Genomic DNA, 25,678 nt, shown 5'->3' with positions numbered 1-25,678 from the left:
CCAACCCTGAGAGTCCCTCAGATAACGCAGCAGCGCTGTCTCTTGGTTTTGTATTCAACATGCTGGTGCCACCTACAAGGCTGGCCCTCGCTTGCTCCCAGCAGTACCATGGCAATCAGTAAAAGGCATGCTTTGGCTCAGAGCAACAGTGCTTGCGGGGGCACCTACCTGAGCAGAGGACACCTTTGTTCCTGGCGCAGGAGAAGTTGTCGCACTCGCAGAAGGACCCGTAGATCTTGCCAAACTCGCTCTCGAAGCAGGAGCACTGGTTGCAGCTGCACTGGCCGCGCCCGCTGCATAGTGGCTTGCCCTCCGCCTCCCGGCACAGGTTCTGGTACCCGCTCTGGCTCTCCCCTTCCTGGCACTCGCACCGGGTACCCAGGTAGCCGGGGTTGCACTCACACAGGCCGCAGATGTAAGTCCCATTGCTGCTGCACCTGATGCTGTCGGGCTCCAGCCCCGCGCTGCAGCCACACCTGCAGTTGTAGGTGACCCCCACCTCCAGGCTGTCCCGGAAGCCCACGGGCCGCAGGGTGAACGTGTGCTGTGCGTGTTTGCCGGGGCAGCTCCGGGCCTCCACCGACACTTCAAAGGACACCTGGGCAGGAGAAAGAGAGGGGATGTTGTGGCCGTGGCGCGACTGGGCCTCCTGCTCCCTGTACTGGCCTCCCCATCACCCAGGGGCCCGAGCACAGTTCCTCCAAGGTCCTCAGTGCAGAGCTGGGATCAAATCTGGCCCCTGCCCACATGCAGGGAGGCCACTCCAGCCACCCGAGGAGGATGAGGCCCCAAGTCAGCAAGCCCTTCCCTTTACCCAGTAAGGGTGTGTTCAGGCACCAGCATCTGACAGGCATCGTGCTTGGTTCGTTAATGTTATCTCTTTGAATCCTCACATCCTGGAGGAATAAGGCTTCCACAGGAAGGTAGAAAGATTCACTCAAGGTTACATGGTTCTCTTTCTCCCCTTTCTTTTCATTTCTATCCTATCCTCTCCCCATCTCCATTTTGAAAGTCAACAAAACATTCAACAATTTACCAGGCACTTTGTCTGAGCCAAGCTAGACATGCTCCCTGACCACCCGGGGCCCTGGGGTCCAGCAGCCCTGGCAGCTGCCTACTCTTCCACAGAGGTGCCTCCTCCCCTGCTGGAGAAGGGACAGAGGACCCCTGGGTCCCTTCCAGCTTAGCCGTCTCCTCACAGACACACCTGAGCCTCCCTTCGTCCCAGTTTCTCTCTGCATGGCGCCCACAACTGAGTCTTTCACAATCAGCCCACGGCCCTGAGGTTATATTTAGAAGTGAAAGAAAAAGTGAGAGGGTTAGTCGCTCAGTCATGTCCAACTCTTTGCCACACCATGGACTGTAGCCCACCAGGCTCTTCTGGGGATTCTCCAGGCAAGAATACCGGAGTGGGTAGCCATTCCTTTCTCCAGGGAATCTTTCTCACCCAGGGATCAAAATCAGGTCTCCTGCATTGCAGGCAGATTCGTTACCATCTGAGTCACCAGGGATACATGTGGACAGACTTTTTCTTATTAAACAAAGCATGCAAAACATGTTGCCAGCTCCTGGGCTGCTTATGAGTTGCCATGGAAACAGGTAGGAAAGTGGACCTTGATGGCAGATCACAGGGAGGAAAGGTGTCTGTTAGCCGCCCACACGGCTGGGATGTGAGGAAGGGAAAGACACTGCTCGCTGTGATTCTCCCAGGAAGTCAAGCATGACACCACTCCCCCTCTCACGCTGTGTGGTGAGAACCATCTCGCACTGCCCTCCACGCATGGCACTGCAGAAATCTCCAGACAGGCAGCCGGCACACCTGACCAGACAACACCCTGAGTCCTTCTCCCTTAAATGGACAGAGGCCTGGACCCACTCCAGAAACTGACCCACTGCCTGGCCCAGAGGTCTCTCTTTTTCAAAAGGCTCCTCAGAACATTCTGGAAGCTCAAAACAAGTTAGGAACCACTTTTAGCTACTGTTGTTGTTAATTCTACTATCTGGGTTGGAAAAGAACTGATTTTTTTAAAACGTCATCAATAACCTGCTTTACTGGGTACTCTTTAGGTATATTTTTGGAAAACTCGTAAAATATCTTTCTCTACACATTCTATGGATCCCTTTTACTTTGGGATCATTACTAACTCTAAAAGGCCTCCCCTCAGATTCCGTGACACCTAGGGACCCCCAGGGTGGGAGCGGGCGTGTGTGAGACTGAGCAGGAGAGCCAGCGCCCCAGGCCCTGGAGAGGGTCCTGCTGGTAACAAGACAGCAGGAGTCAGCACTGGGGAAGGGGTGTCACAGGACATGCTGCCGGACAAGGGAGTTGAGGACAATGGCCACGAGCCAGGTCAGGAAGCTGGCGGGACCAAGCCAGCTGCAGCGAGTTGGGACTAGCCCACCCCCACTTCCACACGGGCAGTGGGAGGGGCAGAGGGAAAGACTGACAAAAGCAAATTCAAGAGTAAGTTCCAAGGCCCTCAGGTACGGTGGGGCTCTCCAGGCAAGGAAGTAAGATGGGGACCCACCCAGGATACTGCAATCTGCCTAACGGTTACCAGCTGCTGAGTACTACACGCACCAGGCACCGTGCTTGGTATTTCCATGCGCATCTCATTTACACGTCCTAAGAGAAAGCGGGGTTGGTTGGTGGGCTCAGGGGGCTTAGTGATGCTCACACAGCTGGGGAGGGGTGGGGCTAGGCCTGTGCTCCCCTTGGCACATCACCTCCTAGAGGGAGAGAATGAGGCAGGCGTCCAGTGTCCAGAGCTGGACTCAGAGGGAGAGGCCCAGCTCACACAGGGACCATAGGTGGGGAGCCCCCCAGGTGGTGACCAGAGGTTTCTTTAAATCTTCCAGCCTTGGGCTGGGTGTAAGCTGAATGCAGATGGAAGGACAAGGAGGCTGTACCTGACCAAGGTGCCAAGGGCATCAAGAACGTGGAGGTGAACAAATCTCCCTCTGAGGCTCAGACATAAGCCTAGTGCTTCCCAGGGGAACAACTTTGCTGGACTTGGTAAATGGAAAGCTCTGCTCCCTGCAAAGGCAGCTGGGGGTCAGAAATGAAAAAAGTTACAAACAGCCTGGACCAAGAGTCCAAGGCATTTAATTATTGCAAGACTGTGGGTAGTGTCCATCTGTGAGCATAACCTTCCCCCAGGAAAACTTGCCTACATCATGGAATTAAGCAGCAAGAGAGGGGATTAAATCTCCTGGGACTTACCAGGAAGAAGTGGAAAGGTGAAGACCCTCAATGAGTGCTGGCAGCCAACCACCCAGGATTCAGAAATGCTCACCTGCTGTCTGCACAGGCTGCCTGGCTGGAGGAGCAGGAAGGCCTGGCTTCTCAGCAGGTCCCGCTGGCCCTCCCCAGCCAAGCTCTGGTCTAACCAAGGCCCTCACTGTCAGGGCCCATGCGGCCTAATGTCTGACTGGCCATCTGATAACCAGAAAATGGCTCAGTTTCAGCCACCAAGTTTCAGGTCCTGCTGGGCACAGGAATGCTATAAAAAACACGTTGGGAACAGAGAGTCAATCTGTTCTGCCACCCCTCCCCTCAGAGTCCATTTCCCTGAGGGATCAGGAAAGAATCCAGCGAGCCTGTCAGGTGGCCGGAATGAAGCTCCTCTTCTGCGACCACTGTGGACTGATGGTGAAGGCCCCCAGTTCTGGAGACTCTGTTTCCCACTCTGAGGTTCCAGAGGATGGTCACGGGCACAGCAGCCCTTCCTCTGAACCTCATTGAGATGCTCCTGGTTCCCCCCTTGGGGCTGCTGGCCTGATTCATCCTTTCCCAAGGGCTGCCCAACCCCCACCCAGGCCCACCAAATCCAGGCTGTGCAGATGCCATGGCTACTAGGAGCTCACTGAGACAACGGGCACGGACACGAGGTGGAGAGCCCCAGGGGAGGGGACAGTAGAGGGGACGCCGTGGGAAGCCTGTGACAGGGCTCACAGGGTCCTTTGTACCAGGCATTAGTGCTGGCCGCACAGCAGGCCACTTGCATACTGATGTGTCAAAGCCAGTTCATGAGAAAACCAACTTCCAGCAGCCTGGCCCACTCAATCAGCCTTGGTTAGTGTTGGGAGGAAAAAATGGAAATCACTAGATTTGGGACTTCAAAATTTCATTTAAGGATTATTTCTCTGAGGACAACCTTTGTCCCTCACCCCCTACACCTCCTAGAGGAAATCAACCCTGACTCTTCATTGGAAAGACGGATACTGAAGCTCCAATACTTTGGCCACCTGATGCAAAGAGCCGTCTCATTGGAAAAGACCCCGATGCTGGGAGAGACTAAGGGCAGGAGGAGAGGGCACGAGGAGAAGTCAGCGACAGAAGATGATATTGGTTGGACAGTGCCATCTACTCAATGGACATGAGTCTGAGCAAACTCTGGGAGACAGTGAAGGACAGGGAAGCCTGATGGGCTGCAGTCCATGGGGTGGCAAAGAGTCGGACACAACTTAGCAACTGAATAACAACAACCCTACGACCTGCTTCTTTTCTGAACAGACCCCTTGCCCAGAGGACACAGGACAGTCAGGGAACCACAGCCTCTGGTTGGAAGGAACCACAGAGCTGCTGCCTGACCATCCAACCCCTGCAGGAAATTCTGGTTACAGAGGCGAGACCCACACGGAAGCCGCTTGAACCCAGCTGTCCCACGGCTCCCCCCAACCCACGGGTCACATCCTTATCCACAGGCCAGGCCCGGAGACGCACGTGATGGTAGCGATAGTCCGTCTGCGCTCCCTAACAACTCTTCTCCAGCTGAGACCCAGCGCCTCTCCGCTGTGCCCTGTGCCCCTGCCTACCTCCTCGCTGTTTCCTGACTTGCCCACAGCCCTCCCAGCTTGTGGTGCTAAGGAACAGAAAACACCTGCCGAATAACAGCCAGACACCATATTGGAACGTTCGTCCTCCCAGTCGGCCCGATCCTGCCTCTGTCCCTGCCACTCTCCCCTCCGTCCCCAGCCCACTCCCCTCAGCTGCTTCCCACCTACAAAAGGGCAATACCCTCATGGACTCACCACTAATGGGGCCTCCCAAACCTTCTTCTATGTCTGGAAAACTCTGAGCCTCAGCTGAAATGGTGGCCCCTATGATGAGGGGCCTTTTTTCCTTGGGGCTCCATGAGCAAAACAGGGGCTGAGGGGAGGCCCCCAGTTTCTCTGCCACACCAGCATGGTGGACTCCACACTCAGAATGACCCATGCTTAGGTGTAATACTCTGCTATCTGAAGTTACTTCTGAACAAGGGCCCCACCTTTCCATTCTGCCCTGGGTTCTGTCCTCCGCTGCCTCCAGGGCCCTCAAGGAGCCCACCTCTGGATGCCTGGCCAGCAGCACTCTGTCCGGTTATGATGGGTGAGTGGCCGCTGCTCTGTGCCAGCCTGTCTCCATCCACAGAAAGCAAAACCTAGCAGCCCTGGTGGCAACGCCAGGGGCCACATGACTGTACCCTCTCGGACAGAGAGAGGAAACGGGGGGCCAGTATGGGAGGCCTGCCTTCGGGCCGCTGTCTCAACAGGGTCACGGCCCCTCGGAGCCCAAGGGAGGCTCCGGCTCACCTGCTGGCATAGAAACGCTGTGGAGAGCGTGGGAGAAGCACCCTTCCTTCTTTTGCTTCAGATGCTCCTGAAACCATCCCAATACATCTGAGATTGTTCATGTTTGTGAAAAACAAAAAAAAATGCCGCTTAGAAGCCTGTCCTATCTTCTGGACAACGTTCCTATCTTGCTGAGGTGTCCTAGCAGAAACAAGATCTGTACACTAGAGTGACAACATGAAAGTGGTGATGATAACAACTTTTGGGTCTCTGAAACTTTCCAAAGTGCACAAGGTTTAAGGGGAAGAACACGGACTGCAGCACCAGTGGCTGCAGCTGTCTCCTAGCGTGCGTGCTCACCAGCAGTCAGACTTCCAGCAAGCCCCTCAGCGCCACCCCACAAGCCCACCCCGGAGTCTCAGTCTTTCTCACATAAAATGGAGAAGGAATGTCCACCTGACCCAGGGGCTGCAAGCAGCAGAGACCTGGAGGCAAAGCCTGAGCACAGCATGGAGTGCATTATAAATCCCCAGGAAACGGCAGCTCGTGTCACCATCCCCACGGTCAGGATGCTACGAGCAGTGAGGGGACTCAGGAGACGGTCGCAAGTCCACTGCCCGTCTGTGGGTGATCTCACATCTCAGGGTGCCTGGCAGCACTGAGCCACAGGAGCTGTGCAGAGCACGTGGGGAGGTACTCCCTTGCTAGAGGCTGGCCCTTGAGATCACACTCTGAGGCGAGCCCTCTGGACAGGTGCGACAGGTATGATGGAACAGTGATGGGCAGCTAATGCCAAGGGAAGATGGAGGCGGGTAGGGAGGAGCACTGGTGTTGGTGTCAGAGCCAGAAGGTCTGAGCCTTGGACTTCTGCTCTGCTACTTACTGGCTGCTTACTTGGGGAACTGACTGAACTCTGTGTGTTGCTCATCTGTCAACGTGAATAACTACCTTCCTTACAGGCAATGGCACCCCACTCCAGTACTCTTGCCTGGAAAATCCCATGGACGGAGCAGCCTGGGAGGCTGCAGTCCATGGGGTTGTTGAGGGTCGGACACGACTGAGCGACTTCACTTTCACTTTACAGGGAACCCAGTGGGGTTCCATTAATGCAGCCTCAGCTGGCGTATATTTTTTTAAAGCAACACTAGTTATTCACATGGAGCCTTTGAAAATCAGAATCTACCAGATCCTTTTCTTAAAAGCTACTATCAAACCAAGTTCCCTCTGTCTTATTAATATTCTGAACTAAGTGCAAGATACTAATCCCAATGATTTCAACTCCACTTCATTTTGAAAAATGTTCTTAAATCTTGCTTTTCTTGCTTTATAAGTAATCTACTTTCTCCAGCTTTGTGACCTTCCCACCTTTGATAAGCAGTTCTCCCACAAGTTAATCTCAAGCCAGTAGCAAACATGGACAGGAGACAGTAGGAACCTCAGTCAAGCCTTCCTCCTGCTGATGGCATCAACACTCCTAAAAAGCAGATTTACTCAGCTTTGCGTCTGCCCAGCTATGCTACTGCCAACCTATGTTACCTGTCTTTGTATTAGGATGCCATTAGAAATTGTCAAGAGACATCTTGAAACCCAGGCATCTGGTGTGTGCTGTACATCCTCGCCTCCTCAGTTTCATGGTACCTATTTCTCCAAGCAAAGGGTTCTTTGGGTGTTTTTCACGCATCCTTCCTTAGCTTTCCTGACACACTGCACTAAACATCCCATGCACCACAGATCTACAGAATCCACTTACAAGTATTTTTTCTGGTTAGTTCTGACTCCTTCTACATTTCATAATTGCCTCTTTAAACTCAGTGACTATAAGGCTTTTATGTTTTTAAAAACACCATCTGGGTTGACTAATCATTGCAACTGATCAAAACAACATAAATATATTACAAAATATGACAAGTATTAAAAAATAAAATTTTATTCGATGTGCAACTTTAATGAGATGGGGCTTTCCCCACCCAAATAGTCCATGTATATTAAAAATTTGACTTATTACTAAATAAGACAGGGATTAGCATCAATTCTACTCCTATATTTTATTTGCATAGATTAAACCACTCTCTCCAAAATTTATTCATGTCAATAGGAAGATGGGAATAGGAGTCTGTTACAGCAACATCACCTTATTCTATGAGTATCTTTGGAGCTAAAAGCCATAAATAAGCATTTTTAAATTTTATTAATTCATTATCTGACAACTTGATTAGCTCAATCTCCCCCTCTCCTTTTTTTTTTAAGAGCAAAAAGACACTTGGAAAAAAAACCTGAGTCAGAAAAAGATTTGTTGTCTGGTCATTAGAGTCCTTCACTTTCTCAACTTTCATACCACATTCTGAACCGTCCCTTTGCTGGGGTGAGGCACCCCTATAAGATTTAGAAAGGGTGATATGTATGCTTGTGGGTCGTAAAGTGGGTGAAGAGCAGTTGGGAAGGTGAAGGAGGGACAGAATCAATTACAGAACATGCGGAAACTCCAAAAGACCACACTGCAGTGTAAGCAACTGTGTGACCCCACCCATGTCTTTCTGAGCCATTTCCTTGGAGTCCAGGAAATGTCTGCTAATCTCCACCTTGGCCATCATTAGTGCTTATGAAAGCCCAGAAGATACAGTCATGGATTTTTAAGATCCCTCTAATATTTCCGGCTCCAATCAGATTCTTTCATTACAGAGAACTTACTTTCACTGCCTTCCCATTTTCTGAGCAATGAAAGTGACAACAAAGCAAAGAATGTATCTCACAGTCTGTCTGGTGCTTCTGGTGGCAGAAATCTCTAGAAGTGTGGCTGGCTCTCCATCACCGCTCTGCCTGCCTCTGAGCCAGGGTTTCACCTTTGTTCTCATCACTTGTACACCCTCCTCCCTCCCTCAAGTCCTTAGCGTGGAATGTATCTTCATATGTGATATTTCTTCCCCACCGTTTGATTATATCCACTTAAAGTCAGACAAGGCAATCCATGCTCCCTCCATTGTGAGAGTTAGCCATTCCATCTGATCAGATCAGAAGAGGTGAGAGGTTTTCTTCATATTGTATAGAAGGGGAAAGTGAAGATCCAAGGCACAGAGCAAGCTCCAGGAGACGAGGAATGAAGGCAGGGGCTTTTAGGTTTCCACTTACACTCCCCCAACCCAATTTAATCCTTGTCAAACAAAGGTAATAATAATAAGTTAAAGGCACCAAAGGTACCGTGTCAACTTGAGGAAGCCAATATACTGAGGGCTGTGTACTGACTGGAGTTTTTAACAAGTCCACCCGCATCTTGAAGGCACAGCACAGAGAAGGCTGAGCTGGAAGACAGAATACAAACTCCCAAAGGCCTCTAATAAGTCACAAAAGTTATCAGAAGCCAAAGCACGATGACCAGTGTTAACAAGTCTAAGCACGTGAGGAGGTGAGAACTTACCGTGTCCCCGATCTTCAGGCCCTCGCACTTCCTCTGACCAGGGTAAGATACACCGTCCTGGCAGGTAGCAGTGAAGAAGAGATTAAGATCCTCAGGCTGATCCCAGACAGACAGCTCCACTTTAGACCGGATGCTCTGAACAGAGAGAGAAGAAGCCGGAGCCACTCAGTCAAGGTTACAGCTGAGATGCTCTCCACACTGGTTCTCTGATGCCCACAGGGCTTCCTCTGACTCTGGGGTCTCAAGCCAAGGCGAGAGCCAGTGGGCTAGGTTCGCTGCTCCTCCCTCATCCCTTTCCTCCTCTCCACACCCACACACCATCTTACTAGGCTGGGCCTGGGGTCTCCCTCTGGGAGCTCAGAGAAGTGGCTAGTGATCCACCTGCCGCACGATAACCTCATCTGCTCCCACGGGTGATGAGCTGTCCCTGCTCATCTCTGCAGAGCCATCTCTCATCCCCACCCTCAGCTTTAGACACGGAGCTCTTCATATCCTGCCATGTGCTCTCTAGACTATGGGCCTTGCACATGCCTGGGGTAATGGTCCTTTGCTCCACTGCTCCCCTCTCCTCCCCTGACCAGCTCCTTATCATCCTTTCCCATCAGCTCAGCAGGCACTTTCTCCCAGAACCCACCCTCCACTGCTCACCATCACATCCATCCCCCATCAGATGAGGTCCACATTCATGAGCTCTCAACTACTTTCTGAGAGAACATAACATCTTACATGTGGATTATGTCCTCAAGACAATGGATGAAACCAAAATCAAGTTAAAATTATCCATCAGAATAGAAAAGATAAAAGACTAAAAACACCAAATGTTGGAAAGGAGTTGGGGCAACTGGGGCTCTCAAACCCTGCTGGTGGAAGTGTGAACTGGTACAACCCTCAAGAAGAAAAACATCAGCTGGTACCTACTAACGCTTAGGTCAACCTTAGACAAGCAGTTCACATCAGAATCATATCCAACAGAGATGTGTACTGACCAGCAGACACATACAACAATGTTCACAGCAATACTGTCTGTAACAGCTAGAAACTGGAACTAACCAAATGCTTATCAATAGAACAGAATTTTTTTTTCGAATTATGGTGTGTTCATGTAGAATACCATATAGTACAAGAATGAATGAAACACGACTGCCTGTTGCCACACAGATGAATCTCATAAATATCACACAGTCCAAAAGAAACCAGATGTGCACAGCATACAAACTGATTCCGCTTATTTATACTATCCCCTGGGGGAAAGCAATAGAAGAGGATATAGGAGTTCTGGAGGCAATAATAGTAATATTCCATTTTGGCCTGGGTGGCTCAATACCCGGGGTGTATTTAGTTTGTGAAAAGTCTACACAATCGTATATACGTCTCCAAGTTTAAAAAAATCGCCACTGAAAATCTCTAAGGAGGATATACTTTGGAGACAGAGGCCAAATGAAGTAACTAATTTGTAGTTAAGGTACATCTTACTAAAAGGATTTTTTATACACTAAATACACTCAGAATAGCAGGTTGCATACACATTCCAAGAGACACATGGGTCTCCCTCCCCAGGTCAACTGACGGCCCTTCAGCCCCCTACCTCCCTTCTCAGGTGCACTCCAGGCAATAAGACTTTGAGCAGAGGAAGGCAGAGGTGCTTCCTGCTCTCCTAGGGCTGATTATCTTTTTTTTTTTTTCTGCTGAGCATGTAGTGTTAAACCTGCGTTAGTTAAATATGCAGTTTTCCCAACACATTAACAGCTTATTGAAAACACTCTGCAAAAAATAGTCTCTCCCTTTGCCACAAATTGTCTAAGTGCTTCTACAACTCTAAAAATATTCTCTCTTAAATCCACTTCCTCTTCTCTTGGTAGTGCCAGCCTCCACTGGCAGAGAGGACTGCGCGAGTACCACTCAGCACACACAGCTCTCCTGCTGCACGTGATCTGCTGCTGTTCAGATGCTCAGCTGTGTCCTACTCTCTGTAGCCCCATGGACTGCAGCCTGTCAGCCTCTTCTGTCCATGGGATTTCCCAGGCAAGAATGCTGGCGTGGCTTGCCATTTCCTTCTCCAGGGAATCTTCCCAACCCAGGGATCGAACCTGCCTCTCCTACATCGCAGGCGGATTCTTTATTGCTGAGCCACCAGGGAAGCCCTGCTGAATGTGGTTAGTTGTTTTTTTTTTGTTTTTTTTTTTTAACAAATTTGTTCTCCCCACTGAGCTGTGGATTCCAAGGACCACAGCATATTTCTCTCTAGGACTGAACATAAACTTTTATTGAATGGATGGATAGAGGGCAAGATGGATATTCTTAACAACAGCTATGCTAGGCAGCTCAGGCTTAGCGGAAGAAAATTTTTGGAAGATGAGGTAAATTAAAATTGTACATTTTAATTGTGAGTAAGTGTGAGGATGAGGCAAAGCAGTTTATCATTAAAGGGCTAGGTAGACTGGAGCTATTTAAATTTCTTAGGCTCAGTCTCATGAAATGCGAAGGCCCCATGGCTCACAAACAAGACATTGGGAAGAAGCATCAGCACTTGCCACCAAGATCTGCTGAAGTTACCGCCTGGAAGAATTAACGGGGAATCTGGCGGAGGAAGGGGACACTGAGGACTGAACTCCTAGTCGATGCATCGGTAACTGTAGCAGGTGGACATGGAATCTTATGTCCTACTCTGGCCATGAGACCCCTAAGCTTTGTGTTCAGATCCACAGTATGTAATATTCTCGATCCCCATGCTGTCTCTGGAATGAGAAACGCTCTAAGATATTAGTAAGGGTAGGAACTGTGGAGATTATTCACTTCAAACTTCTCATCTTATGGAAGTGGGAACGGAGGCCATTTAGCTGGCAGGGGCAGGCAGGATTGGAACCGGGCCTTCTGGGTCCCCCTGCAGTGCTCTCTGCAGTTACCAGGCTCTCTGCAGTTATACACTTAACTGGAAACTGGCTCTGACCTCGGGGAGTGTGGATGCTTAGGACATATCCTGGTTGAGTCAGTCTCCCCTCAAAGATTATGAGTTTCTGGAGGGTAGCACTGTGTTCTGTTCAGTTTTATCCCCAGGGGGTAGCATGATGCCTGCCACACATTAAGCTGCCTCTGTTTGTTGAATGAATAAAGGAAGGAAGAAGTGGCCGGGGTACAGGATACAGTAGAAATCAAAGCCACAGCCAATGCAGTTGTGATGCATGAAAATGTTATTTGTCACTCCCGAAATTCAATGAACTCCTCCCAAATTTGCCTCTGAATACGATTCCTTATCCCTCACACCCTAGAACAAGTAGACAACGTCAAGAAGTTCAAAGGCTGTTAAATACCCAGGCTAGGTGACATCTGCAATCATTTCACGGCAGGCCAGCTGTGGACCGGGAGGAGCAGACTATGGCAACAGGGAAAAGAAAACCACGTGCTCGGTGAGGAGGCCTCTGACGTCACCCTCCACGTGCAGCTCTGGTGGCGTCCAGCACACCCTGCTCTTGCTCATCCCGAACAGGGACCCCCAGAATTTCTCCCCGAGCTCGGCCCTCCCTTTGTCTGTGTGACACAATGCTGGTGTCACGTGTACGCACATGCGCGCATCTAGTGGCCTACCTCCGAGCTCTGGAAGGGAACCTGCCACCAGCACCCACCGTCAGCAAAGCTCCACACCGGGGATCCCTCACAATGGAGAATCCGGCATAGCGAGAAAAAATGTAGCAATCAAAGCCCAGAGGTGCAGACTTCCCACCATGAAAGCAGAGAACAACAGACTCGATTCTACGAGCCGTTACACTAGACACGCCTTCATGCCGCGCCCCCTCCCCAGCCTTGAGTCACTCCACTTCGTCCGCTATGCGAGCTCCGCTGCAGTCCCTTCAGGATGTCCCCACGGATGGTGAGCTGGCACTGGGGGAGGCAGGCGTCCACACCACACTTACTCATGCCTTGTGTGACTCACAGGAAATCCACCACAAAGTGCAGAGGCGGGAAGGTGACGCCGAGAAATGCAAACAGTCCAGTTAGAGTCATGCCCCGACCCTGACCGGGTAGAGAAGCAGGTGAAAGGATAACCAGAGCCCCTACCACAGGCCAAAGTACACACATACACATGGGCCCGTGCAGGCTCAAATCCAGGAGACGTGTGGGCAGCTGAGGCCTAGTCCTTACCAGAAAGGACCGCAGCCAATGAATCAGGTGCTAATGAACACTGAACACCAACGTGCCCCCAACACAGCTTCCACCAGCTAGACTTTGCTCTGAACACCTTGCTATTTCACATTTCTATATTTAATGTATTTCTTTAAAATTTCCACTGAAGGAAAGAGCAGAAGTAGGGAGCGACCAAGGGTCTCAACTTTTTAGGGTGATTGACACGTTCACTGTGGTGATGATTTTACATGTGTGTACAACTGTCAAAAACTTATCAAAGCATGCACTTGAAATCGGTACAGTGCATTATAAATTACAGTTTGTTAATTACTTCTCAAGAAAGCTGTTTTTGTTTTCCACTGAATTTGAATAGCTGCTTTGGATCGTATTCCAGAAATGCCCATTTTAAAGGGCGGGTTTCACACACTCACTCTGGTGTCACAGAGTCTGGTTTCCTAACATGTTTCCTTACAGACACACCAATCTAACTCAGGGTGCAGCTATAATACGGGATCCATAGTGGTCCTTGGGGGCTCACTCCAGGTTCCAAATGTTGCCCCTGCCTGGAACAGATCTTTTCTCTACTCTGCCGGTTCCTGAATCCTCAGCCACAGAGAGGGCTCCCTGCTCCCCTCCAGACCTCTGCCTAACCCAGGCCCCTGGGTTTCCATTAAGAAGGCGAATTCATCTGTCGTAAGTCCTGCTCAGGTCATTGCACCGTGCCTCAGAGGGAGAGCAGCATCTCTGAGATTCCACCTGGGGATCCACTACCAAGGCCCCGTGCGCCTGGTTTGCACTGGACCCTCACATGGTTATGGATGTGCAGACCGTTCAGTCACACGGAACACTGACTGAGCACAGCGCCTTTTCCAACTCTGGTGAGCACCAGCTGCTAGTCCTACAGAACTGGGTGTCATGATGCCCTGCTTTATTAGACCCATGAGGAGCAGGAGGGCCTGGGCCTTGGACAGCAAATGCTTCCAGGGGAGCCCTGGAGCTCTGTCTGCCAGCTACCCAGGATGTCAGAACTCAGGAGCTGACTGAGGATAGAGATGCTGGGAGATGGCTCCTCCTCAGAAGCTCAGGAGAAACCTGCACCCCATGCCGGAGTCCAGGACACAGTCACCCTTCAGCCATTTCTTCCCCATTTCTTCTCCATGCTCTGGCCTGGCAAGAGGTAAGCAGTGGTCACTGCACTGTTGAGAGCTGGTCAGCAACAGTCCCCCTGCTAACCCAGGGGTCTTCAAGCCCTAGGACTCCAGCAGGATGGGGCAGTCAGTCCAGGGCATGCCTCTGGCTCTCGCTCTGACCCCGCTGTTCGTGTCCAGAGCTTGAGACCCGGGGTATCACGGTGAGGGGGCCCCTTGGGACAGTGGTGACACAGGGCAGGCCTGGCCCTTCCCTCACACACACCCTGCTCAGACTCCCTCACTACATTACACCTCCACGCACTGCAGGAATCTGAAAACTGCAAAGCGTAGCTAACCTGGAAACCCGGTCTCACTGAGCTCTGTGCTGGCCACTGGACACGATGAAGATTAAAGGTCAGAGATCAGAAAAGAGGATGTTAGTGTGAGAGGAGTGAGTTAGGAAAGGCGAAGGAAGTCCAGTTTCTCTCAACAGGAAGTTCCAAGAATGAGGATCAGAGTATGTATGAGAGAAAGAGGACCCTTAGCTGCAACAGAACTGGGGGAGAGGTACAGGGAGGAGGGAAAACCTGCCCCAACTCCTTACTGCCACCCACTCACCGCCTTCAGGAGAGTAGGAGAAGGCTGACACCCTACGCTCCGGGTCCTCTGTAACAAGGCTATTACCTACAGCCCCTGGTCTAGCACAGCAGCATTTTGTGACTCAAAATAAGGCCACCATAGTAGGAAACAAATTCAGCTGGAAAGACAGAGCTCCAAATGTGCATTTGTAAATCATTCATGGGAAAGTAAGATGGTTTTTCTAATACCGTGTGATGCCAGCGCAGTTGATTATATTCCCAGGTTAGCCCACAGGTCTATTCTACATAATAGAGCCAGCTAAACTACATTTACTCTATGTAGAACTTTGTTTTTAACAGGCAGATGCGCTCTGAATTCCAACTCGGGAACCACCAGGCCTCATGAGGGGCTGGGTGGGCACTGGAGGCTTCACAGGGAGGGGCACATACGTGCCAGCACAAGAATCGGGGCTCGTCATTTTCCTGAGGAGAGGAGGTCTGTGTCAAGCACTTTTTGGGTGTTAGGAATGGAGGGAAGGGGGTGGGATGGAGAGAGATTTGGGAATCGCAGATGACTGGCTTGGGAGGCAGCAGTGACCCCCTAAATCATGTCCGTAAGCACTGTACTTATTACTACAGCAGAGTCAGGCTAATGGAGCTACAGCAGCGCAGTATTTAACAGCCCCGCAGGCTCCCTCGAAAAGGACCTAATTAGAGCCTACGCATGTAGGCAAAAGAACTATTGTTGACTCTTCTTGGAGTCTTCTGACCCATTTTAGTCTGTGGCTCAATGTGGAGCCTGGGGAATTTCAGTCCTGCTGGGAGGCGAGCAGGGTGCGTGCTTCTCACTTCTTGCCACAGGGAACACAGTGGCAGGGTGGCCCAGGCACCTGGATGGCTGAAGAGCACCTGTACCCACCACCCAAGCATGGTGTCCTAATGCGGATCAGGGTTACCACAAAGGGAGAATCCAAGCACATCCCAGGGCCACCGGCCAGAGACTGAGCCATGTGCTGCCCCACTGGGATCCGCTTACAATGTGAGTCAGGGTGGCAGGGGTCAGGGGAGACCAAGGCACAGGCGGGATGCCTTCTCTACCCCGAATCCAAATGGAGGAGGAAGGCACCAAACTCAAGAGGCAGGAGGCAAGACACGGAACCAAGCGCCCCAGCACAATGGCGCCCTTCCAACCCGAGTCTACACCAGCTCCTGGAGCCCCAGGGGGAGCGGGTGGGGGTGGGAGAAGAAATCGGTGACTTACGTTGTATGCATTGATAATCAGTTGAAGAATATTTTTGGAGTCTCCGTGTAAAATCTCCACTGTTGTTCCAGGTATCAGGGCTGTAAAATTCTTCAGGGAAAAAAAAAACAAAGAAAATAAATAAGCCCATTCTGCCTTGCCTTTCCATCCTGTCAAACAGTGAACACTGCCCTACTGAGCTAGAACGGTCAGGGCCCTCTGCACTGCTTCTGCCACTCACTGGCACCATAACTCAGAGAAGCCACAAGTAAGCACCAGGGAATGGAGCTGTTGCAGTAGTAGGCTGTGGAATCTCGGTTCTCCAAGGTCTGAGTGAGAAGGGTCTGACAAGCTGTGTTTCTAAAGTATAACATCAGGCTTCTTCCTGGAGACCCCTCCTCTCTGGCATGTAATGGAAAAACGCCCTGAAATTCCATCCTCTAGTGTCAATCTAGGGAGCCCTGGTGGCTCAATGGTAAAGAATCCTCCTGCAATGCAAGAGATGCGGGTTTGATCTCTGGCAACATTCTTCCCTGCCAGAAGAGCCTGGCAGGCTACAGTCCATGGGTTTGCAAGAGCTGGACACGACTTAGTGACTAAACCACCACCACCACTAGAATCAATATCTTCTTGTCCTCTCTTCTAGACTACATAGGTATTCCCAGTTTCTGTTCAAAGATGCCCTCAACCTGTCCAGGAAGAGGGAAAGAGGAAGCTCTGCCAATGGTCTCCAAGACAGTCTCTTTTCTTAGCAGGGAACTGAATGGGAATGGTGCCCTCCAAGGAGGTCTGGTATCTCTGGGTGAAGTCCTTGGCAAAGCAGGCGGTCTTGACGTGGCTGCCTTTCTTCTTTCACTGGTACCAAGGCCAGTGTATGTCACTTACTAAAGTGACAGAAACATCAAGAAATAGCCGCCACCCTCAGCCTGCCTTGGACTGGACATGCCTCCTCCCTGAGTGAGGTGTACTTGGTTCTAAGCAAGGCTGCCCTAAGCCAATGTGGGTCTCTTCCCTCCTGAAGCATCTGGAGTAGAGTCCGTGCAACCACCTCTCCAAAACTGATCCCTGTAAATGGCCATGTCCTATCCTGCTATCTTCACTAAACAAAGACCAAAAAAATCTTTCTCTTGTTTTCATCTAAAATTGATTCAGACTGAAAGAAGATAAGAACTTAAGAAGATGTAAGTGGCATTTTATCAATGATCTCAGGCAGGTACAGTAGAAACACACCTTCAGACAAAAGTTCTCTGGTGGAGATTTAAGAGCAGCAGAGAGAGGGGACTGGGGTTGACTGTTCTAGAGGTGGGGATGAACTTCTCATGACCTCTCATTTCAAAGGATGTCAGAGGTGAGCTGGGCTTCACACCCAACTTACACAAACACTCCGGGAGCAGCTCGCAGGGGAGTTCTAGTGAAAGGTAGTTTGCCCGTGATTGTCGGGGAGAAGCACATTCATGAGGGGAGAGTACAGCGTGGCCCGTGGGATGACTGGGGAAAGTCTTGTAACAGACTCATATAGACCACTCTGTGCACTCAAAACACTTACTGTTTTCTTTGGAAATTCCTGCCCCAGACTAACCCACTGGTCTCCCACACTCTGTGGGAAGGCACACAGACTCTGCATGCAGCCTGCCTACATGTACGCCTAGTTTTCTCTCTGCACGTCTTCCTTCTATATCTTCCTTCCCTATTCCCTGGGTGTTTCCATTTCATCATGTGAAAAACAGGAATTGATACTGTTTCCCTCATTATCAAATTAGAAACCATATGTTTAACTCGCTTGGTATGCTCTGCTATATGAATGCATAAGAGCTTCCTCAATACCATCATTTTCCACTACATCAAGACAGGACTATATTCCACCCTCCTTTGGATCCCTGCCCACACAGAGCAGGGCTGTTAACACTCCTCATGCAGCCGCCTCACACTTCACCTGGCCCCACATTCCATTCTCCCACTCATCTCAGAGTCAGCAGGGCCCCCAGATTCAGGCCACCAGCCTCCCTCACTCCCTTCCAGGTGTACCTTATAGAGCATATAGTGGTTTTTCGTCACTGCAAAGATGAGGTTGATGTTGTTCTCTGCCAATTTCTCTCCGAGCAAGGCAAGGGATGGATAGTCCTAGGGCCAAGGCAAAAGTCAAGGCTGTAACATTTCTTGCAAGTAGAGATACTAGCACCTGGCTCCAACGTGCACTCAGTAACTCATCATCTGTGCAGATAATAAGCGTCTTCCCTTAGCAGCCCCTTAACAGCCAAGCCCCCTGGGCAGCTCCTTACTGAGAAACTATGTGGGCAAGATTCTCCAGGAAAGGACCCTCTGCCACCCACCAAACCAGACTCATTCCCCCTGCCCCTCTCAACCCAGAATGGAGAAGTGATGAGTGGAGGTCTCCCACACTTGGTCTGTGTTTCTATCCCTTCCGCAGGAATGCGCAGAGTGGGGAAGCCACAAAAGGGCAGCGACCACGTCCTACCATCAGCACCTGTTTATCTGTCCTCTCTCCCCTAAGACTTTCTTCCTGATCTCCTTGCCCTATTCTCCTTTTCCCAGGCCCAATGTTGGGCCTGCCAATGGCCTGCACGGGTTCTGCTCAGTCCTCTCACGGCTCAGAATGGGCAGAAAAGGCTGCTGACATTTGGACAAGTCAGGCTGCGGCGTGGGAAGGGGTACAGAGGAGGGAGGGAGGGAGAATGTTCCCTGAAGGATGCTGCAAGGCAGCTTAACAAAGTCCTGAAGGATTTTAAGGGCCAATAATGGGTCTAGGAGTCCTCATCAGTGAGGTTCTACAGTTATCAGGTAGTATAGTTAGGAGTTCTTTCTCTGGACTCCATTATTCTTGACCACCTCTTAAAACTGGAGAAAATGGGTTAGTCCAGCAAGATTTAGAAAGAATTTCTCTCTAGTCAGTCACTCTACCAAATGCACTCTGGAAAGTGCATTTGGAAAGGAAGAGGATATTTGGGAAGAAAAAACAAACTTTGTACAGCAAGTGTGAAAAAAAATCTTAATTGTTGGGTCTGGGTGACAGGTAGGTAGAAGTTCATTTACTGGCCTATTGTATGTTTGAAATTCTGCATAAATTCTATTTAACTGCACAACCACAGTGACAGACTACCGGGAGTGGCAAGTCCTTGGGGCTTCTCATCCAGTACAGGATACCTGCCACCTGCCCCCACCACTGGTGGAACTCAGGGCCTCAGGAAACCCATTTCTAGAAACCCGGATGTCTTGTCTTTGCTGGTCTTGCCTCATAACCTCTGTCCCAGTTTTTCTCCTCTGCGGGAACACAGTCCTCTCTTGTGAAAATCGCCTCTTCCCTTTGACATCTATCCTGTCTCATGACCTCTTCCTTCAACTAAACATTCCTCGTGTGGGTGCACAACAGCAGATAGATGAACCAGCTACAGAAATCCTTGAGAAACGCCCTAAGGTAATGATGAGCAGGGGTTCTGGAAGCCCAGTTGGAAGAGATGGAATAGAAACCCAGTCCCAAGAAAGGGGAAGTCAGTGAGCAGAGGTCCGGAGGAAGGTGGCCAAGGCTGGGTGAGGCCGCAGACCGGGGCAGGGTCACGGGGCGGTGCCAGGGTCCAGCGCTCACCATCTGGTTGGACGCCGTGTACTCGTTGGCCTCATTCAGGTGGCACTGGCCGTCGTGCGGCTGCACCAGGCCCCCCAGCTTTCCGTCCAGCGCGATGTGGGGCATGTCGTCCGTGGTGAACACCAGCAAGTGCAGCGCGTCCTTTCGCCAGCCGATCTTCTCCTGAGGGACAGAGGTTGACAGGTTTAAAGGCTTCCTGGCTGCCTTGGGGCATCAGGCGGGGCACTGGCCCTTCCCAAGTGCTGTGGTGCGGATCACAGGTGATCCTCTGCGTGCACAGCTGGGGATCACTCTACAAGCACTGCAGAATCACAGAGAGCCAGCTGACGGGGGAAGCCAAGGGGCAGGGGTGAATCTCCGTCGTGGGGCCCACCTTGCTGCAGGCCACCCTGCCTTTGCTGCTCCCACTCTCTACCCGATAGCCACCTCTCCTGGAAGCCTCCCCTTTGAGTCTCCCCTAGTATTCCTTCCACAGAACAGCCTTTAGCCTACCCCAACTTCCCCACACTCCAACACACTCGGCTGGCTGCCATGGTCTAAGATGACCGGTAAGTGACCACCTCAGTTCCCCAATTAAGACACAAATCACTCAGAACAGAGCACCCAAATGACCAACAGACGGATCTGTCTTTGGAGAATTTGATAAAATCTGCCATCTTTCTGGTAGATATAAACTACTTCAATCATTAATTGAATTACTCCAGTGATGAGGGTCAATCAGATAACCTTTCTTCTCCCTTTAACTGCTTCACTGTATGGAACATGTCCACTCTTCAGACAGTAGCATGGCTCAATACAGGCTATACTGTCAGGGAAGGACTCTATTTTAAATCTTTAACCTCTGTGGCCCTGACACTACACAAATCACTCCTAATCATTGCAATTAGGAGCAGCGAGATCCTGATACAGGGCAACAAAACCTGGGATTGGAGTGCTTTCATACCAGTAATGAAAGAAAATACATGGGTAGCAGGATGAACATAGGAAGGATTTAAACTCTGCTGAGTTATCTGCACACGGACACTTGGCACTGAAATAGACCAGATTCACAGACTTCACAAGTTACAAGTTATCACCTTACGGCAGATGGGGGGGGTGAGGATATCATCCTTTCTTGTCACCAAAATGATGGACAAAACAGCCTTTAAGAGCTGTGACATTTTCTTATTCACTCGAAAAGCAGCATGGAAATAAGTCACAAAAAGAGTAACACAAGGAAGAAAAGGTGGTTTGAAAGGAAGCCAGCAAGGACTGAAAGCCAGGATACCAGCTGTGAGCAAGGAATCCACCTCTGGGGAATGGGTTTCCCAGATGCTCAACATTCAGCCAACAAACAATTACTGACCTCTGACCTCGCACAGGCTCCATGGAAGGCACTGGGTCTATGAAATCATGTTTCGGACCCCAAAAAGCTTGCAGTCAAGCAGAAATACAACTTCAACATATCAGGATAAGTGTGCTAAAGAAGGTAAATACACTCTCAACAGAAACTGGGGGAGGAAGCGAGAAAGTCTTCCCAGGGCAGAGGAAACATAAACTGAGCTAAAGGTCAGGAGGACCCTTCCAGGAAGCTGGAAGAAGACATGAGGGGGCAGGCAGAAGCTGGGGACGGGGAGGTGTCCTAGGCACTAGGAAAGGCTCAATAAGAAGGCCAGGCAGAGGACAGAATCTCCTCTGTCCATGGAATAATGGTCAGGCAAGAATAATGGAGCGGGTTGCCATTCCTTTCTCTAGGGAATCTTCCCATCTCGGAGATCGAACCCAGGTCTCCTGCCTTGCAGGCAGACTCTTCACCGTCTAAGCCACCAGGAAGCCGAGTAAAGGCACAGTGAGGAGGCCGGGCACATTTTCAAAACCCTGGGGAAGAAACCTAGAAAGTCCCTTACGGCAATGAAATTCTAAGTTGTGACAAATCTAATTTAAGGGATTAGGAGAGGAGTGGGTCCCCTTGGTGGCAAGACTGAGAATATGTTAGGAGGGCCAATAACTGGCATATATGGGAACTCAACAATGAAAACTCAAACAATTTTGAAAAAACAACAACAAAGTTGTGGAATTCATTCAATAAGGCCAAGGCTACAGTAATTGACACAGTGTGCTACTAACAAAAGGAAAGACACATGGACCAGTGGAACACAACAGAGACCAGAAATAGACCCACATACATATGGTCAATTTAATGGAATAATTAGACATCTATTTGAAAAAAAATGAAGCTTAACCTAAACCTCTCACTATGTACAAAAATGAACTCAAATAGGATCAAAAACCTAAAACTATAATGTGTCCAAAGGAAAGAAAGGAGAAAAAGCTTTATAATCTTGGTTTGTAATCTTGGTATAAGCAAGACTTCTTAAATGATTCACAGGACAAAAATCTGATGAATTGGACTTCACCAAAATTAAAACCATCTTTTCTTTGAAAGTTACCATTGAGAAAATGAAATGACAAGGCATGATTGGGAGAAAATGTTTGGCAAAAAATAAAAATCTGATAAAGGACTTGTACTCAGAATGTACAAAGCACTCTCGTAGGCTGGTAACAACACAAACAACTGAATTTTTAAAAATAGAAACTTGAATAGATATTTTACCGAAGAAGATATATGGATGAAAACAAGCACACAAAAGGATCCTCAACATCATTAGTCATTAAGGAAGTGCACATTAAATTCACAATGAGATGCTACCAGATAGCTATGCCAAAAAAAAGAGCCCCGAAGATAGCAAGTGCTGGAAAGAATGTGGAACAACTAGAACTCTCATAAATTGCTAGTGAAAATACAAAATGTTTTGGCAACTTTGGAAAACAGTTTGGCATATTCCTATAAAGTTAAATACACACTGACCATCAATTCAGCAATCTCACTCTTTGGTATTTATCCAAGAGGAAAACTTTTGCTCACATAAAAACTACTATGCAAATATTTATATAGCAGCTATTCATGATCACCAAAATTTAGAAACAATCCAAACGTCCATCAAGTGGCGGATACATTGACATACCATCATACATCTCTAGATGGAATACTATTCAGCAATAAAAAGGGACAAACTACAGATACACACAACTCAAATGAATCTCCAAAGCTCCAGGTTTAAGTGGAAAAAGCCTAAAAAAAAACCCTCAAAGGGCAACTTACTGCCTAACTTCATTCAGAAGACATTCATGGAAAGACAAATATATAGGGACAGAAAACAGATCAGTGATGGCCAAAGGCTGAGGGCCCAGAGAGGAGTCAACAACAGACAACACCAGAAAACTTCCCCAGGCGAAAGAAATCACCTACATCTCTTTTTTCATCCCTTTTTTTTCTTCATCTGTATCTTAATTCTGGGGGTGGCTTTAAGACTTTTTACATATAAAAGGGTGAATTTTACTCTACGTAAATTATCCCTCAATATACCTGACTTGGAAAGAAACCCTCGATGAAGTACACATCTTTTGACTCAATGACTCTCCTTTAGGAGACTATCTGCAAGAGTATTCTGAAACACACATAGCAGTATTCTTACTAACAGTGACAAAACGGGAAACAGGTGAATACCCTACTACTCGGGAACAGCCAAGTCAACTGAGATCTCTCCTCACTGCCATTAGAAACTGTGCTCATAAAAAGCATGAAATATTGTAAACATTTATAACAGTGAAAAAGAATACAGTACTGTAATGAGAGTGTGGTTAAATTTGGCCTTGGAGTACAGAATGAAGCAGGGCAAAGGCTAATGGCGTTCTGCCAAGAGAACGCACTGGTCATAGCAAACACCCTCTTCCAACAACACGAGAGAGGACTCTACATGTGGACATCACCAGACAGTCGACACCGAAATCAGACTGATTATATTCCTTGCACCCAAAGATGGAGAAGCTCTATACAGTGAGCAAAAACAAGACTAGCTGACTGTGGCTCAGATCATGAACTCCTTATTGCCAGATTCAGACTGAAATTGAAGAAAGTGGAGAAAACCACTAGACCATTCAGGTATGACCTAAGTCAAATCCCTTATGACTATACAGTGGAAGTGAGAAATAGATTTAAGGGACTATATCTGACAGACAGAGTGCCTGATAAACTATGGACAGAGGTTCGTGACACTGTACAGGAGACTGGAATCAAGATCATCTCCAAGAAAAAGAAATGCAAAAAAGCAAAATGGCTGTCTGAGGAGGCTTTACAAATAGCTGTGAAAACAAGTGAAGCGAAAAGCAAAGGAGAAAAGAAAAGATATACCCATTTAAATGCAGAGTTCCAAAAAATAGCAAAAGAGATAAGAAAGCCTTCCTCAGCGATCAATGCAAAGAAATAGAGGAAAACAACAGAATGGGAAAGACTAGAGAGCTCTTCAAGAATTTAGAGATACCAAGGGAACATTTCATGCAAAGATGGGCACACTAAAGGACAGAAATGGTAGGGACCTAACAGAAGCAGAAGATATTAAGAAGAGGTGGCAAGAATACACAGAAGAACTGTACAAAAAAGATCTTCACAATCCAAATAATCACGATGGTGTGATCACTCTCCTAAAGCCAGACATCCTAGAATGTGAAGTCAAGTGGGCCTTAGGAAGCATCACTACAAACAAAGCCAGTGGAGGTGATGGAATTCCACTTGAGCTATTTCAAATCCGAAAGATGATGCTGTCAAAGTGCTGCACTCAATATGCCAGCAAATTTGGAAAACTCAGCAGTGGCCACAGAACTGGAAAAGGTCAGTTTTCATTCCAATCCCAAAGAAAAGCAATGCCAAAGAATGGGCAAACTACTGCACAATCACACTCATCTCACACGCTAGTAAAGTGATGCTTAAAATTTTCCAAGCCAGGTTTCAGCAATACGTGAACCGTGAACTTCCAGATGTTCAAGCTGGTTTCAGAAAAGACAGAGGAACCAGAGATCAAATTGCCAACATCCGCTGCTGCTAAGTCACTTCAGTCGTGTCCGACTCTATGCAACCCCATAGACGGCAGCCCACGAGGCTCCCCGGTCCCTGGGATTCTCCAGGCAAGAACACTGGGGTGGGTTGCTCTTTTCTTCTCCAATGCATGAAAGTGAAAAGTGAAAGTGAAGTCACTTAGCTGTGTCCAACTCTTTGCGACCCCATGGATTGCAGCCTACCAGGCTCCTCCATCCATGGGACTTTTCAGGCAAGAGTACTGGAGTGGGTTGCCATTGCCTTCTCTGGCAACATCTGCTGGATCATTGAAAAAGCAAGAGAGTTCCAGAAAAACAACTATTTCTGCTTTATTGACTATGCCAAAGCCTTTGACTGTGTGGATCACAATCAACTGTGGAAAATTCTGAAAGAGATGGGAATACCAGACCACCCGACCTGCCTCCTGAGAAACCTGTATGCAGGTCAGGAAGCAACAGTTAGAACTGGACATGGAACAACAGACTGGTTCCAAATAGGAAAAGGAGTACGTCAAGGCTGTATATTGTCACCCTGCTTATTTAACTTCTATGCAGAGTACATCATGAGAAACGCTGGGCTGGAAGAAGCACAAGCTGGAATCAAGATTGCCAGAACTATCAATAACCTCAGATATGCAGATGACACCACCCTTATGGCAGAAAGTGAAGAAGAACTAAAAAGCCTCTTGATGAAAGTGAAAGAGGAGAGTGAAAAAGTTGGCTTAAAGCTCAACATTCAGAAAATGAAGATCATGGCATCTGGTCCCATCACTTCATGGGAAATAGATGGGGAAACAGTGGAAACAGTGTCAGACTTTATTTTGGGGGGCTCCAAAATCACTGCAGATGGTGACTGCAGCCATAAAATTAAAAGATGCTTGCTCCTTGGAAGTTATGACCAACCTAGACAGCATATTAAAAAGCAGAGACATTACTTTGCCAACAAAGGCCTGTCTAGTCAAGGCTATGGTTTTTCCAGCGGTCATGTACAGATGTGACAGTTGGACTATAAGGAAAGCTGAGCGCCGAAGAATTGAAGCTTTTGAACTGTGGTGTTGGAGAAGACTCTTGAGAGTCCCTTGGACTGCAAGGAGATCCAACCAGTCCATCCTAAAGGAGATCAGTCCTTGGTGT

At 48.9% G+C, this 25,678-nt stretch overlaps 1 protein-coding gene across 1 annotated transcript in view; it reads right to left on the bottom strand.

Annotated features, from left to right (window-relative positions):
* Positions 1-25,678, bottom strand: part of ITGB5 (integrin subunit beta 5) — a 112,867-nt gene that overhangs the window by 29,478 nt on the left and 57,711 nt on the right. The window contains exons 6-10 of the mRNA XM_040250287.1: positions 19,634-19,795; positions 18,058-18,153; positions 16,054-16,143; positions 8,966-9,100; positions 169-598 (exon numbers count right to left, since the gene is read on the bottom strand). Of these exons, the coding sequence (XP_040106221.1) occupies positions 169-598; positions 8,966-9,100; positions 16,054-16,143; positions 18,058-18,153; positions 19,634-19,795 (913 nt within the window). The remainder of the gene's footprint in view (positions 1-168; positions 599-8,965; positions 9,101-16,053; positions 16,144-18,057; positions 18,154-19,633; positions 19,796-25,678) is intronic.

The sequence above is a fragment of the Oryx dammah genome, unplaced genomic scaffold (genome assembly GCF_014754425.2).
Source record: "Oryx dammah isolate SB20612 unplaced genomic scaffold, SCBI_Odam_1.1 HiC_scaffold_2, whole genome shotgun sequence".
Taxonomy (NCBI): domain Eukaryota; kingdom Metazoa; phylum Chordata; class Mammalia; order Artiodactyla; family Bovidae; genus Oryx; species Oryx dammah.
This window is presented reverse-complemented; position numbering and strand designations above follow the sequence as displayed.